Source organism: Callorhinchus milii, unplaced genomic scaffold, assembly GCF_018977255.1.
Source record: "Callorhinchus milii isolate IMCB2004 unplaced genomic scaffold, IMCB_Cmil_1.0 Scaffold1, whole genome shotgun sequence".
NCBI lineage: Eukaryota > Metazoa > Chordata > Chondrichthyes > Chimaeriformes > Callorhinchidae > Callorhinchus > Callorhinchus milii.
Genome location: NW_024704742.1, coordinates 33,269,165 through 33,284,963, shown reverse-complemented (window position 1 = coordinate 33,284,963; position 15,799 = coordinate 33,269,165). Strand labels below are relative to the sequence as shown.

Genomic DNA, 15,799 nt, shown 5'->3' with positions numbered 1-15,799 from the left:
AAAAACATTGTTAATTAAACTGGTTGTAATTTATTGTCAAGTTGCTAATTTAAGCATTTTCTGTGATAGTTTCAAAGCACGCTTAATTCACTTTTGAATCCCCAAACAGATTGTTGTGTAAACTGTGCTGACCATAATTCTAAACTAGCACCAACTACATAACCAAATATATAAAACCCTATATAAAGCATTGTTTTAAACTGGAACTGAAACATACGTTTTATTGCTTCGTGAACTGGATATGAAACTCTGAGTAATCCAGTCAGAATATAGCACACTTGTTGTTTGGGCAAAGAATAAATGTAGATTTCTGAATACATTTAGAAACTAGAGGGAGAACATTACAATGTTTGTAACAGGTTGATATTTCATCATATCTGTTAAGGGACATAGAATTTTCACCCCTTATTCCACCTGAAACATTAACCGAGGTTTCTCTTTCAGATGTTGATGGGTCTGCTGTGCTTTTCTGATATTTTCTATAACTTTTACTTCTTAATTCATGATGTTCGCAAGAAATGAAGGACTGTGATCTTGTTAGGTATTCTGTCAGTGTTCAGAGATGTAACAGTAGTTTTATAAAGATTATGGCGACTGCTACAAATTACAAGGCTGCCAACAAACAGACATTTTGGAGGTAGTTGCTATGTCCGGAGAAGCATACGGATTTTGCAGCTCTTTCAAAGGAGCAATGGCAAATACAGCATATTGAGCACCGTGGGCTTTGGTTGTAGTTTCCAGAATATTGCAGCTCACAGTCATCTCCTATCTGCTGCCGTCTCAACCAGCAAGAAGCCAACATTTTTTAATCACTTTTGTCAAAGAATGGATGGCAAGTGACTAATTAGTGACTGTCCTCTCTTGGGGTAGATGGAGGAGGGAACCGATGGACCCTGGGGGCTGAGCTGGCTCCAAGGTGACGTGCTTGGCAACTAAATATCAGAATTGAGTCAATCCTCTGTGGTTGTTTTGGTAATCTGGTTCCTAGACAAGTCTGCAGTACTCCAGGACCCTTTTGATGACAGATCATCCTAGCTTATCAGCAGGATTTGGAGGTACAAACCAGTCACTGGAGATGGGGATTCTTCTCACTTGGCTCCTGTTAGTCCTACAAACGGAAGTCCTTGTGGATAGGGTGGCTCTAGTTTAATAAGTATTTGGAAGCTTGCCAGACAGTATTGACAACAGTAAAATGTGTGGTTTGGGCTGGTTGAACTCTTGTAGGACTCTCAATGCACAGTCTGGGGTTTCTAAATCTTGGCTCTTGCCCATCTGCACCTAATACTCTCCTGCACTAGGAAAGTAGGATGCATTCCTCCAGGGAGGGAGTATGCTTTCCATTCCAGACACAGGGAAATTTCCCTCCACAGATGGTAAAAATATGTGCAACTCTGTGGTTTTGATACTCTTTCTACATCTGTTAGACACCTGATTGACCAAACAAACAATGTAATCAAGCTCAAGGATAGTCTCAGTAAACTGTGTAAAATTCGCACTGGAAATAACAGTCCATAAATCCCCTTATTTTACAGCTCACATTTGGGGAAAAAGTAGTATAGACAATGTTTATATCAGCCTTATTTTTCAGTAGTTATTTTCTGCATTCAGTGTTTATTTCCTTCTCTGCCAGATTTTGTATTAACTATTAGAGTGATTAATCACACGCATTTGACATTTTTATCTTTAAAAATATCTTGTACCTGATAGCAATGTGTTGAACATAGCTGTTGATCTAGTTCTCAATGATTGACTGCATAAACATATGAGGACCATCAAACAGCATCTTGTGTGGATATTCAAGGACTGAACAAAATCAACCAACACCAGATCACGATTAACTTATTTCCAAGAACATTTTGAATGAATCAGTATTCTTAGGCTCTGTGCATTTCTCTAACCTGCTTCATGATACTTATCTTTAGAAATTTTCAGAAAATCAAGGCTGGACGGTGGCGTGGGCCATTGGTGCTCCAGTGCCAAGAGAGTGGGCAGACAACCTACTTCCAGGGCTCTGCTAGTGACACTCTTGAGTCACCTATTAGGAGGTACACAACAGTGGCCCTGGATGCCTCTCCCTCTGATTTTACTGTCCCTCCCTATGGGTAAGTATGTGGCCTCACCACCTCCTCTTCATGGCATGGGGAACTGTGAGGGGCGAATTTGTTCCCTACCACTCCATTGAACAGTGGACTGGTACAGTAACATACTGCAGCACCATGCCCTCCTATTAGTGTCGTACGGAACGGTCCCCAGACCAACAAAGTTCCTATGTTTCATAGAAAATACAGACCACTTAACATTTCCTTTTGGGAAAGAATTGGGACACCAGGAATTGGAAGGCAAATCTTTTCTGGAATGAAAGCTCTGCTCATTTCAAAAATGTGTCCAAAAGAGTCTTACCTTCCTAAACTGAAATTAATGATGTACAGTATTTTGCTGTTCTTCAGTTAAAGAAAATATTGATTTGAAATGGGTGGCTGGAAGATTCACACCCAAGTTGCAACAAGTGATATATAGCATGCAGTAATGGTGTACCAGATTTCAAGTGTCTGCTCATTCAGTTCATCCCAGATGCAATTTTTCAGCAAATGAACCATTTTGACATAATGTCACCAATTTAAGTGTCCACTTAAATGACTTAAAGGCTGTGTAGGACTTTTAAAGGAAGAGCAGATGGCTGACTTTTGAGTACAACTTTTCATGATCATCATTCATCATGGCTTCAAAGCGAACACATTCACAGCAGAGCAGCTGGTGACAGAACAAATCAACAGTAACTGTGGTGCAATAAAACATGAGAGAGAAATCCAGGGAGAAAAAAGCGTGATTTTTGATAGGTTAATAGCTTCAGTATGGACAGAATACCCATTTTTCTTAAATGGAAGGACCACAGCTACTTTCAAAAATATTTAGAAATAAGTATTCTCCTCCCACTCTCCCCCCAACACACACACACACACACACACAGTCATGCCTCATGCTTCAGTTTCCAAAACAAGCCCGTGAAATGAGTGTCGTTTCCCACAGCTCCAGTTGGGATTGACCACTGGAAGGTATGGTTTTATATGGAAAGCTTCGTCAATCCAGTTCCTTATCTTCACTCTCTCCATCTTGTCCAACTGTGTCCATCCCCAACAAGATTTTCGTGCTCAATCTAATGAGGTCCAAGCTCTCTCTGTGACCCCGGAGCTGCATGTGACCCCGGGGCTGCATGTGACCCCAGGGCTGCATGTGACCCCAGGGCTGCATGTGACCCCGGAGCTGCATGTGACCCCGGGGCTGCCTGTGACCCCGGGGCTGCCTGTGACCCCGGGGCTGCCTGTGACCCCGGGGCTGCATGTGACCCCGGGGCTGCCTGTGACCCCACGGCTGCCTGTGACCCCGGGGCTGCCTGTGACCCCGGGGCTGCCTGTGACCCCGGGGCTGCCTGTGACCCCGGGGCTGCCTGTGACCCCGGAGCTGCCTGTGACCCCGGGGCTGCCTGTGACCCCGGGGCTGCCTGTGACCCCACGGCTGCCTGTGACCCCGGTGCTGCCTGTGACCTGCCTGCGCTCATGATTGAAATTGCCCCAAATAATTTCATCGGCAGAAGAGGGAGGATATTTCTAACTCATTGGTTTAGGCTGCTTTTGAACTCACCACGTGAGTTGTCCTAGGTTTTGGGAAACATCCTTCCCTCCACTTGCTATAGGTAGATTTAATTAATACTTGTTGTTTCCTATCAATACTGCAAAACTTCAAAGGGAATTTGGGATATTCAACAATATATATGGATTCGTAGAAATAATAGGGAGATCTATATATTATTGAATATCGCAAATCCCTTTTTGAAGGTTTGCAGAATTCACAGTAAACAACAGAGATGAATTAATACCCCCACCACAGTGCCTCTGATTATCTTGCTTAGCATTTGGTCAGTAAAGCATTACTTTCAATATTATTTCCAGGGGTAAAATCAATTTGAATGTTAATCACCGTGTCTACGAGGTGGAAACACCTCTAAAATGTGGTGGTGCAACGACTGGATTGAGAAATATATAACGCTTTGATTTGGTTGATGTCTTCCAGGCCTAATGGAATATTGCATTTTTACGCACAAACTCACTGTGTGGGAGAAAACATAACAAGAAAGAAACCAGAGAAAAGTTCAGAATATGACATTGTTCTGATTATAATTAAAATCAGAATGCTAGAAGATTAAACTCTGGACTGCGAGTCCAATTCATTGCCTGCAGATAAAAGTATAGTCATTATACTTCATAGTATATCCTGTGAAGCGCTTTGAGAAGTCTTCCTGACGTGAAAGGCGTTGTAACGGACATAAGGATTATATTTATTATTATCATTACTGCAGACTCCTGTCGGTTGGTGGCCATGTGGAATCACTACATTTTCTTTATTACTTAATTGAAAGAAAAAGTAGAACATGGCAATAGACCAGAATGCAAACTTCTGATTGACAATATGAAGGCAAAGCCATGTTTAACCCTTGGGCATTAGGACAATGAATGATTTCTTAAGAATCCTTTACGTGCAAACAATGCTGTGGTTTAATTGTTGTTGCCTTGCAGCGATATCACTGTCAGGTAGCTTTTCTGTGAATTAACTGCTGTCATCCTGGCACCATGCTTTTCTCGTGCTCATACGCATCTTCTGTTTCAGCTGCTCCTCGCCAGTCCCCGAAAGTGAATCGAGGTGAAGATTTGCACTGTGCCTTCATGCACTTCCATTGGCTTTCTTTGTTTTCTCAGCTCCACGTAACCCAGCCTCAAAATTCTTCAGTGCTTCGACGTACATTGATGAGCCTCCCCACCCTGCAAACACAGGCACCTGACAGTGCTATGATGTAACTCAAGCCAAGTCATCCAGAACGGAGATGCCTATAATTATCCCATCAGTTACTTTGAACAAGCAAATGCGTTAAAAAAGAAGCACAGTAGAATACAATGGGGAAAAGGGGAAAAACAAAATCGACAAATAAGACTATAAGACATCTTATAAGATGATTGGTTTGCAACAGCACCAATGTGGTTGACAATTTTCTCACATTTTGCTTGAATTATGGCGACATAACATTTCTTAATCAACTAAGCTGTTTCAGTTGTATCTTTAGTTACTTAAAATGCTCATGCTTTCCCATAGGAAGGGTTAGTACCCTAGGTTTACGGGCCTCAATAATGTAGAGCACTGACCCATTTTGAAGCAATCACACTGATTCCAGTGTCTGTCTCTCTTTATACAACTGGTGCTGAGATAGGTGAATGCGGCAAAAATACTGCTGTTATCCCACTCCGGTGAGACGGGAATATTCACTCTCAGATTTCTTACATAAATCTGCTTTTCCCAACCATTGAGAGGATCACATTTATGGTCGATTATAAGGAATTGAGCAGCAATCTTTCTTCCCCGTTTTGGCCTCAGAATTTAAAAAATATATATTTTCTGTTTTTGGAGCCATGTGGTATTCAAGATTGCTCTATGATTCATGTTTTGTCATGACTACGACTGACTCATGAAGGGAATAATATTTGAAGCTGAAAGAGATGGTGACTTCCATGGTTAAGTGGATTTTCAAAATTGCAGCCCACTGTGTTTTAACGAGAGGATACAGCTTGTTCACGTGACAGGTTTGGCTCTGGTAACAATCACCATTTAAAACAAGAGAAATAAATCAAATCAAAATTGATGTATAGCGAACCATCTCCTCACCCGTTGTATCAAGAATATCAGCAAGGACTGGCAAAATATCTGGTTTATTCCTCTGTGAGGATGATCTTTATAACTCACTTGCTCCTTGATAAAGAAATAAGCTGGGTATTCTGCTACTCCCATTCTGTATCCGCTTCATAATTTTGTATTAACACTTGAAATTTGCAGTTTTATTTTCCCATAGGAGTGCACTAATTAACAAAGAAATAACTGCATATCTTATATCTTGGAAATGAATTACACAGACAATTTGACCTGTGTTTGGTGTGAAAAATCTTTGTTTTCCAAAGCGTGACTGAAATCAGTGATTGAATGTATGCTGCATATTTGTGACTAAATAACCACTGAAGTAAAAAGAAATGCAAACGATTAGAGGAGTAGGGAGGGTAATGGCCTTTGATGAAATTTGCTTCACAATTCATGTTGATCCGTAATCCAATTGATGTAGATATAGGGAGAGAAATTTTACCTGTGTCTAGATTTTCTCTATGAATGTGTCATTTTAGAACGCCTAAAATTTTATGAATTCTTAAATATAGACAAATTTTGAAGCCATTGTTTCTGTAAGTTCTTTCAGAACTGGAGAAAACCATCTTCAAAGTTAAGGCTGAGATCATTGTTCGTAAAGTAAATCCAATCCAGGTGGAATTTCTCCCTAATAATTGGGTACAAATTCCGTTTAGACTTTTGTGAAGTTCTATCAAGAGCCTACATGTCGAATGATGATTGATGTAACACTGAAAGCAATTTTTAACCTTAATGTTCTTACTGTTTTTTTACCTGTTACTATAAATTAACTGTTAGTTCTGAGAGTTAATGCAACTAATGTAGAGAAATGCGCAGCGCAGGTTTAAATTGTATTTGATCTATATGGGGCTGGAAATTCTTAAGGATTCAGATTATGAACCGGTGATCAACTGCGATTTTAATGTCATCACATCACTGAGCAGTGGAATTATCAAGCACCTATCTGTATCATGTTTTTAAACATTTGCATTTATCCAGAAGAAATTAATAACTAAGGTAACATGATGGCAGTGTTGGGGGGTTACTGAAATAGTTTGAAGCAATTATCACTTTGCTGGGTTATGGAGAACCAAAGTCCCAATAGGAGACCTCAAGTCTGGATGTCTAAGAGAGAAAACTGTAAGCCTTTTAGTCTCAAAGCTGGTTTATTGCAAAGGCTCAGCTCTTGGAGGAAAATTCAATCAAGGAATAACAATGGCAATATGATCTCATTAATCTGATGCTCATGTAAAACAAAGGGTCATTTCCAGTGGTGTTGGACCTTGTCCTATGTAGGATGGCATGGTGTTCCCAGAGTTTCTTTCTAAACTAGCTGCTGTACCTGCATGATGTGAAGATGATATTTTCAGAAACTCCCTAACGTTTACAAAAAAGAATGCTTCCTTAGAGAGGTGCCAGTCCCAATTTTTCTATGAAACTGAATTGCTGGAAAGCAATAATCATGCAATGTTTGGAAACTTATCTGAATGAAGGATGTTGAAGACCATTGCACCCACAGTAACATGAAAAACAATCCCACTTTGTGGATTTTATCCATGGAGCAAAAATAAAGAACATTTTACATAAGGAAACTATCCTGCATGTTACCCATTTATAGTGTTTGCTAACTTTTTGCAGAGGACTAGGTGACAATGTTGGTAACAATGGTGGGCTGAGTCTTTGGATTAGAAGTGAAGGACCACAAGTGAAAGATGTTTGTTGTCAGAGTTTACTCTTCAGTGCACATGAACCCACATCACCTCGGTGGTGCTAAATCTTTAAAGGTCGTAGTTTTAATGGCAAAAGTGAAACCTTAGATCAAAAACAAGTCTTTACCACTGAATTGAGCAGTTGGAAAGAAGATCTGATGTGGCTTGGATTTGAAAGGAGGAGTCTCTTTACTGCCTCTAATACAACAGCACAAAAAACCCTGAATTTATCACGTAGATCAGAAGCTCACACTTAAATGAGATATCTGACTCAATTTAGGAGTGCCAATGTCACCTAGTCTAGCAGAAATTGGAATTAATTTTAGCTGAGGTTACATCATCTAGGTGAAGTGTGGGAACTCAACCTCAGCCCTTCACTCATGTACCACACTTGACCTAGGAGTATTCAGAGCTGTCAAAGATTGCATGAGCGTTCCTTTATTCCATATTCTCCCTCATCTGAACAGCCGGCAACTGTTTTCCTCCCCTGAGAGACAACTAGTCACTGATTAGAAATAAGTGGCCAATGGATAAACCCTCTGTATTCAATTGCAGGTTCCTGGTTAGTTTTATGGTGGATGCCCGTGGAGGATCCATGCGGGGCTGCCGTCACAATGGACTTCGCATTATCATTCCTCCCCGGAAATGCACGGCTCCAACCCGTGTGACTTGTCGCCTGGTTAAACGTCATAGACTGGCCACAATGCCCCCCATGGTGGAAGGAGAGGGTCTCACAAGTCGACTGATTGAAGTGGGACCATCTGGTGCCCAGTTCCTTGGGTAAGTGTTTAAATATGCAAATAATTGCAATTGAACGCCAGCTCTCTTGTCTGTCATTCAAATGGTAATGTTAAACCCATCATGACCTGATTATATTTGAAAGGTCCCATATTACATTCTCCATGAGTTTGACAACACATATTTGTAGAAAGTGGAAGAAACAGCGAGTGTAAGATGCGATGTTTCAGAACAGATGAAATATGGATGACATTTGCCTGAAAGTTCGCATTTACCAAAACAAAGTTCCTTCCATAAGAATCAGTCTGTCACTACAATGCAGTTACAGCAGCATGGGGGCAAACGTATGAAATTGGGCAATGCAATAAACATGCAGCTTTATGTAATAGACAGTTAAAGCCTCAAAGATGAATTTCGGTTTGGCAAAGAAAGAATGAAGCTTCAATGGGATATCACTTAATATTGATCTCCATAACGTTTGATCTCCACACATTTCCACAGCAGAACCCTGTGCTTCATTATAAGATTATAACATTATTGTGTGAATGGTTGGTCGTCCTTGATGTTTACTCACTGGAACATTTCCAGACCTATGGCCGACTTATTTCAAACCACAAAAAAAAACCACGAGAAAATGACTAACCTCCAGTCATCAGGACAGAAGTCAGCTATATTTTAGCATGAGAAGCTAGTTGGGGTTTTGAACAGACAACTTTCGGTGCACATGCCCAGTGAATGCAGACGGGCATCGTGCTCAGTTATGAAGTGGGTTGGGACTTTATAGTCCCCAAGCTACTGCGTCACAACTAGGCTGCACTATAACATTCTGCTGCTAGATGTGGTGGTGCTTTATGAATAATATAATATGCTGCATTCGTTTTACAATATTTGCTCAGGACATGAAGTGTATTAAAAGGATACTTCTACTTTCAGAACTTTCTCTTCACTCACCTGGGAGAGGAGGCGGGTTTTGCAACATGATAAATTAAACAATTCAATTGGTTTTATGGAAATCCTGTGAAATATACTGTTGGTATAAGGTGAAATAAATCCAAGACAGAGACAAATCATCTATGGTGCAGCTGGTGATGAAAGGTTCAACAACATTAATGTCTGAAAACTCATATAAAAATTGAACTGCAGATATATGCCCAGATAATCTATCCTGGTATTTGGTTAGAAATATCCTGCACATGGTGGTAGAAGTGTGTTATGCTTCATACCCTCCTGCCATTCCTTCCCCCATTCTGCCCATCAGCTTTTTCTCTGCTCTGTGGCTTCATCACTTATGCAGGTAAGAAGGACTTGTTAATTGTTGGAAGATTTCAACAGTGGAAGCCTCTGTGAGCTGAGCTTCAGTGGCACAATAGTGATCACTGAGTTACCCAACCTGCTGCAGTGAAGCCAGGGCTTCACCAAGTGGCTCAAAACAGTGTGGAGAACAAGGAAGGAAATCAGGAAAGTAAGAAAGTGTTTAACTGTTTAACTGTTTACTCGTATTTTGCTGACTGTTATGAAAACAATTTCTCAAAAGATAAATTTGTCCACTCCTGAAACATAATACCAAATAATTGAGTACATTATTGATTGGCAATTATTGTCGGTAATGAAAGCTTTGACTGCAGTGGTATATACATTCCAAATATTAAAATTGATTAAGCAAATCATCCCAGGGAAATAACAGAGAAGGTACTGATTGCATTTTGATTATTACCAACAGAAGAGCAGACCTTCAAACATTTGAATAGCAAAATAAAGGGGGAAGAACAATGAATGTTTTCTGTAATAAAATCCAGTGTGGTTTGATATCTTCACCTTCTCTCTTCCATTGCTGCTTGGATGTACTCAGTAAGCTGCACCTTCCTAACTCTCCTCCCCCTCTAAATGAGGGAGAAAGCTTGGTTAGCCGAATCCTGCAGCTTGGGCCTTCAGGAACCAAATTCCTTGGGTAGGAGAGATTAACAAAATGTTCAGAGAAGAATTTATTGGATGCAGCCTCGCTATATCCCCTGCACCTTTCACAATATTTTTTTAAATTTGTTTTGTTCAAGAAGATCTTTTTTCCTGACTTTATCCCTTACATGTTTTTTTTTAATATTGTATATGTATATTTTGGATGTAGACACGTTTGAGCACATTTGCCAGATGTATCTTGTCATTGTGATGTTATGTGGCTTTGTGTTGTGATTGTTGTCATAGTTGGGAATGTGTTTATTTAAAACCAACAAGGAGCCTGCTCCCCTGTTCTCCACCCCTCCCCTCCTTTTGTTAATTCCTCATGTGTTTGTTGCAAGCTGTTTCCGCTTTATTTTGTTTTTTCCCTCTCCATGTCAAACAGTGTATTAAACTGTAGTCTGTAACAAAATGAACTGGAAAGAAGTTGAAGTGCTGTTGTGAGCGATATAACTCAAGTGCAATACAGTTTATGTCTTGTTTCCTGCTTATAGGCCACGATCCTGCTAGGATTTAAAACAGTTAAGTCCTGGGACTTAATATGACTTAACTTTTTAAACCCCAAAGTTTAAGTCCAAACCAGTATCTTGCCTATTCATTTACAATGTGCAACTATTGTCTCTGTTTTCCCTTTGTCTATTTCTGTCCTGTAATATAATTTTTCTATCTTAATTATTCTTTCTCTTTTCATTAAATTTATTTTTAACATGAAGTCACATTAAGATTAGCAGCTAGCATGGGACACTTGGGAAGGAATCAAGGGTGAAGGAGGAAAAGTAACAAAATATATGCACAAATAATAATAAAATCAATACTTGTCTTTTTAATTCTATTTTCCACTACTTTTGTTGCTATTTTCTTTAATATCTTTTACTGTTCATTATCTTCTGATATACTTTGCTGCTCTATTTTGCTGCCTGGTTCATTTATTAATTTGGACCTACCTTGTCTGCACTAAGTAGACACAAATGTTTACCCATTTACCAAATTAATTGCTTTCTCTTATAGATTCACACTCTTTCTGCTTTTGTTTCTGGTTTTTACTTTGTTTCACATTCAACTATTGTGCCACTGCTTTTTACTGTCTGCATTCCACATCTGATGCTGTTTCACCAATATTCCATGGTTTGTGAGAAATTGCAAGGTTTGGTTAGCTCTCCAGTTAGCCTTCAGTGAAAGCCCATGTCGCTGACTGTCTGTTGATCTGAACTTCCAAACGTTGTAGTGTTGACAGTCAACAAACAGACTGGGAAGAACATTAACAGGACTGCCAAACCTCAGTACTGAATCAGTGACCCAGAATTGTTACCATTAGTATAGAGCATCACCAAGAGATATTGTACTCTATGCCAGTCAGAAAATACAGAGGTAATATTTTATTTTGGAATTAATTTATAACCATGGCACTTGCAGAGTTGAAAACATATTTGCAATTTTGACTTTACCGCAGATTAATGCAGATTTGACTGGGTTTGGCAATTGTGCCTCTTTGGAGTCAGTTCAACCTCGTTTTGCTCTCCCTTCCTGTGGACCTATTGTTCAGACAAGGTATTGATTTTATGAACCTCAGAATAGTGAAGAACTGATTCGACTCACATGTTTCAAACTGAACCTTTCAGTACTAAATCAACTGGAGAGCGATTTTACTGGAGAATATTTTCACTAAGGTATTTCGCTATATAAATAGTGACTTGAAAAAAAATTGAGACAAATAAAAAAGACTGGTTCAAATTTTAAATTTTTTTTAATGTTACTTAAGGAGGATATAGATCTTCATTACATTGCAAGATCCAGGTCTTTAAAAGATTCAATAGATAATGTAAACATAGCCAGACTGCATCATTTGGAACATGAATACAAAAGTATAGAATATAGTTTTACAATGAATAAGATTCAAGTAAAACTAGAGATTAAAAGGACCTTTTTGCCCACAAGTTAGTGGATGTCAAGTCAGACAGCCAACAAAGGCAATTAACATTACATTGCTTAATTCTTTTGAAAAAAACTGGAAAATTAATTATCTTCCAACGTATTACATCGGAAGTTATAGGTTTGTTTGAGAGAAGCAGGTCAGGATTGAATGGTGTAGTTGTGGCAATGGAGTTATTGATTTTCTGGAATTTTACCTTGATCATCTTAAGGGAACGGGAAATTTATACAGAACTTTTCCCCAGGATATTGAGTGAATTGGCTATATAATCGGCTTTCTAAGCCCATAATAAGGTAGGATTTGTACAGTTTGTGGAACGAGGAACCTTGATAGGCCAAATTCTCTTCTTGATCCATATTTTGTTTCTGTTCCTAATCTTAATCAAGAAATAGCTGAAACAACCTTATTGTATTTATTCATTAGTTTTAGAATTGTCCAGAGTATTATTTTATTTGTAGAAGCTGTAAATTTGTGCCGGTTTACCAGGGTTCAGGATTGCTTCTGATTCTTGTGCAGTACATATCCAACAGGAAGTACATATTGCAGGAAGTACATATTACACACCTTTATGATGCAAGTAAACACTGACTGAATTAATAAGCATTCTGATTTTATTTCTGTGGTGTAAGAGATCAGATTATTGAGTGTTTTATGTGTTGTAAATCAGTTTAACTCCACTGTCTGTCATTCAACTCCCAATTGTTAAGTTCTAGGGATCATTAGGTGGAGGATCATAGGAGGAAGGTTGCAGTCACCTAAAAATCAGGGTTCCTGCTCAATCAGATGCAATAACTAAACTGAATTAAGCTTTTTCTAATCTCGATACCAACTGCCTGACCAAGAAGTACCATTGGCAACAGTCATGGTGAAGGTTGAACAGATCCCACTCTTGGACCTAGTGGAATGAGGTTTCCTAGAAATGAGTTGCAAACGGAGAGAAAATAAAACTTGAAAAGAAAGCCAAACATGATTTCCTTTAACTAGTTTTGAGTTTAAAAATGCTGCTTCAATGATACCACAGCTTTCATATCCCACATAATTTGAGATAAAAGTCAGACACTAAGGCAGAATTTTCTGTTCTGTAATTTCTATCTGATTACCTTGAACCTGCATTGAACGATGAATGCCAGCTCACTTTGTTACAGACTATGCATGAAAAATGCTAGAGAGTAGAATTGAGACATTCCAGAATTGGGTTGTTTTTTAGCAAGTCCCTCGCTCACTTTTCTGACGTCTGGTGTGACAGGCCAGTGATTGTGGAGATCCCACATTTTGCTGCGGTGCGTGGGAAGGAACGAGAGCTGGTGGTGTTACGCAGCGAGACCGGGGAGATCTGGAAAGAGCACCAGTGTGAATACACCGAGGAAGAGCTGAATGAAATATTGAATGGAATGGACGAAGGTAACTGTTGCTTGGGGATGGGCACAAATAACAAGGTTATGAATCAACAAAGGATACATCTAATGATCTTGAATCAAAGCTGCTCAGTTATGGGTCCAGCATACTTGGTCCATTTTGTATTTTGAAAAATGATGTGACTATTCTGCTGCCTGGCGCACAATACTCTGTACGACGGACTTGGATTTTAAAGCAAGTGTTTTCTCGAGAGCAAAGCTTTCCTGTGTCACTCCTGTTTTGCTCCGTTCACTGATTTCTGGGTTGACAACTTGCATCAGAGCTGCAAGGAGAACGTCTTCTAATAATATTAAATATTGTGTGTCAAGTCTAAATTCCCGTATCCATGATTAATACAGATTTATGCTTTAGAATTAGAAGCCTAATAATAATAATAATAATAATCCTTGCATTTGATATAGCGCTTTTCACGTCGGGAGGACGTCCCAAAGCGCTTCACAGAACACACTGTAAAGTGAATTGACTGTATATTTGTGGGCGAACGCGGCAGCCAATTGCGCACAGCAATGTCCCACAAACAGTCGTAGATTGAAAATGACCAATTTATTATTGTTTTTGGTTTTTGGAGGGATTATTATTAGGCTCTGTCTCTCATCCTCACCTACAAGGCTATTCACGGCCTTGCTCCCTCCTACCTCTCCGACCTACTATCCCCCTACCTACCTGCCCATAACCTCCGTTCCTCTGGCTCCGGTCTGCTCCACATCCCCCGCCCCAACCGCCCTACCATCGGTGGCCGATAAGTAGCAAAATTGAGTCCAGACCTTGCACCTTAAAAGAAATAGCACTTGAATTGCCTTGTTTTGTTCTTGCTATAGTGCTCGACAGTCCAGAAGAACTTGACAGAAAGCGTATTTGTCGCATCATCACCAGAGACTTTCCACAGTACTTTGCAGTGGTGTCCAGGATCAGACAGGACAGCAACCTGATTGGACCTGAAGGAGGTATACTGAGCAGTACTGTGGTACCACAGGTCCAGGCAGTGTTCCCTGAAGGAGCCTTAACCAAGAGGATTAGAGTTGGACTTCAGGTAAGCACGGCTTCTCAAAGTTTAAAAATGTATAAGGTTTGGTATAAGTTATTAAACACACATTCAGTTTGATGTATAATTCATCAATGTGAACAGGGAATATTAATAATGTAGTGTATTTTGCAGACACTATTGAATAAGAGTATTAATTACTGCTGTGTTTTCAATATCAAGGCCCAGCCTATGCATATTGAACTAGTCAAGAAGATTCTGGGCAACAAGGCAACCTTCAGCCCAATTGTCACCTTGGAGCCCAGAAGGAGGAAGTTCCATAAACCTATTACTATGACGATTCCTATTCCGAAATCCTCTCCCGATGGACTGATGAATGGTTATGGCGGAGATACTCCAACTCTCAGGTTACTTTGCAGTATAACAGGTAAGATATTTGACACTTGGTTTTAAATGGCAGAGATACACACCAAGATTGTGGTCTTGAAGAAAAATTCAGGCATTCATAGTTAAGGGTACACTCCGATAAGCACAGGTCCTACATTTTGTTTACAAATGGGAACCACAGTCTGAGGAAATTAAGAAGAGAAACCTCATGTATTACTCTTTTGTGCTGTGCCCAGCATCACAGCGGTGTTGAACAGGAGTCTGGATTTATATTGCTTGTTTATACATTATTTTTAATCAGATTGCAAAGAAAAAAGGCGATCCCCAAATTGTCTTTTTTTTTAACATTACTAAGAGTTGGTCATACATTTGCCTCTTTAGAATAGTAAAATTAACTTTGTTCAAAGTCCCCAGGTTGTGTAATGCATGGTCCAAGGGCTTTGATAGAGAACAATCTCCAGCACAATTCACACTGCCCGAGACCTCATTTATATTTGCATATTTAATGATAAATCTCTGTCAAAGCTACAGTAATTCACTGCTAGATGTGCAATCAACATGAGTTACAAGTAGGCATTAGTGTCGAGTTGAGGAATCTGAATCTGTTATTTGTCCATCTTGGTCACCATCATGAAGCAAGTCTCTTATGACTGAAATGATGCTGTCAAGCAGTTGCCACTGATGAAGACAGTAATCAAGGGGAATATACTCACACTGTGTGAGTTATCTTCAATTACAAGTCCAGCATCCATACTAATTAAAGAGTAACATGGGAAACCCTTATTATTCCTAATGGATGGTAAGAGTAAATAGATTTATAGAAATTAAAAGGATTGCTCGTAAATTAAATGATAACCAGAATGGATAAGCCTGGTTAATAAAAGCCTGGACTCTGGGGAAATCAAGCTGCTAATTTCCAGGGGAGGAAACTACAACTCACTCAAATTGACAATAAGAGACCACAACCAT

General features: G+C 39.6%; 1 protein-coding gene across 1 annotated transcript in view; it reads left to right on the top strand.

The window, feature by feature from the left end:
- Nucleotides 1-15,799, top strand: part of ank2b (ankyrin 2b, neuronal) — a 161,469-nt gene that overhangs the window by 106,366 nt on the left and 39,304 nt on the right. Inside the window, exons 28-32 of the mRNA XM_042339832.1 lie at nucleotides 7,980-8,204; nucleotides 10,012-10,110; nucleotides 13,292-13,446; nucleotides 14,280-14,491; nucleotides 14,666-14,870. Of these exons, the coding sequence (XP_042195766.1) occupies nucleotides 7,980-8,204; nucleotides 10,012-10,110; nucleotides 13,292-13,446; nucleotides 14,280-14,491; nucleotides 14,666-14,870 (896 nt within the window). The remainder of the gene's footprint in view (nucleotides 1-7,979; nucleotides 8,205-10,011; nucleotides 10,111-13,291; nucleotides 13,447-14,279; nucleotides 14,492-14,665; nucleotides 14,871-15,799) is intronic.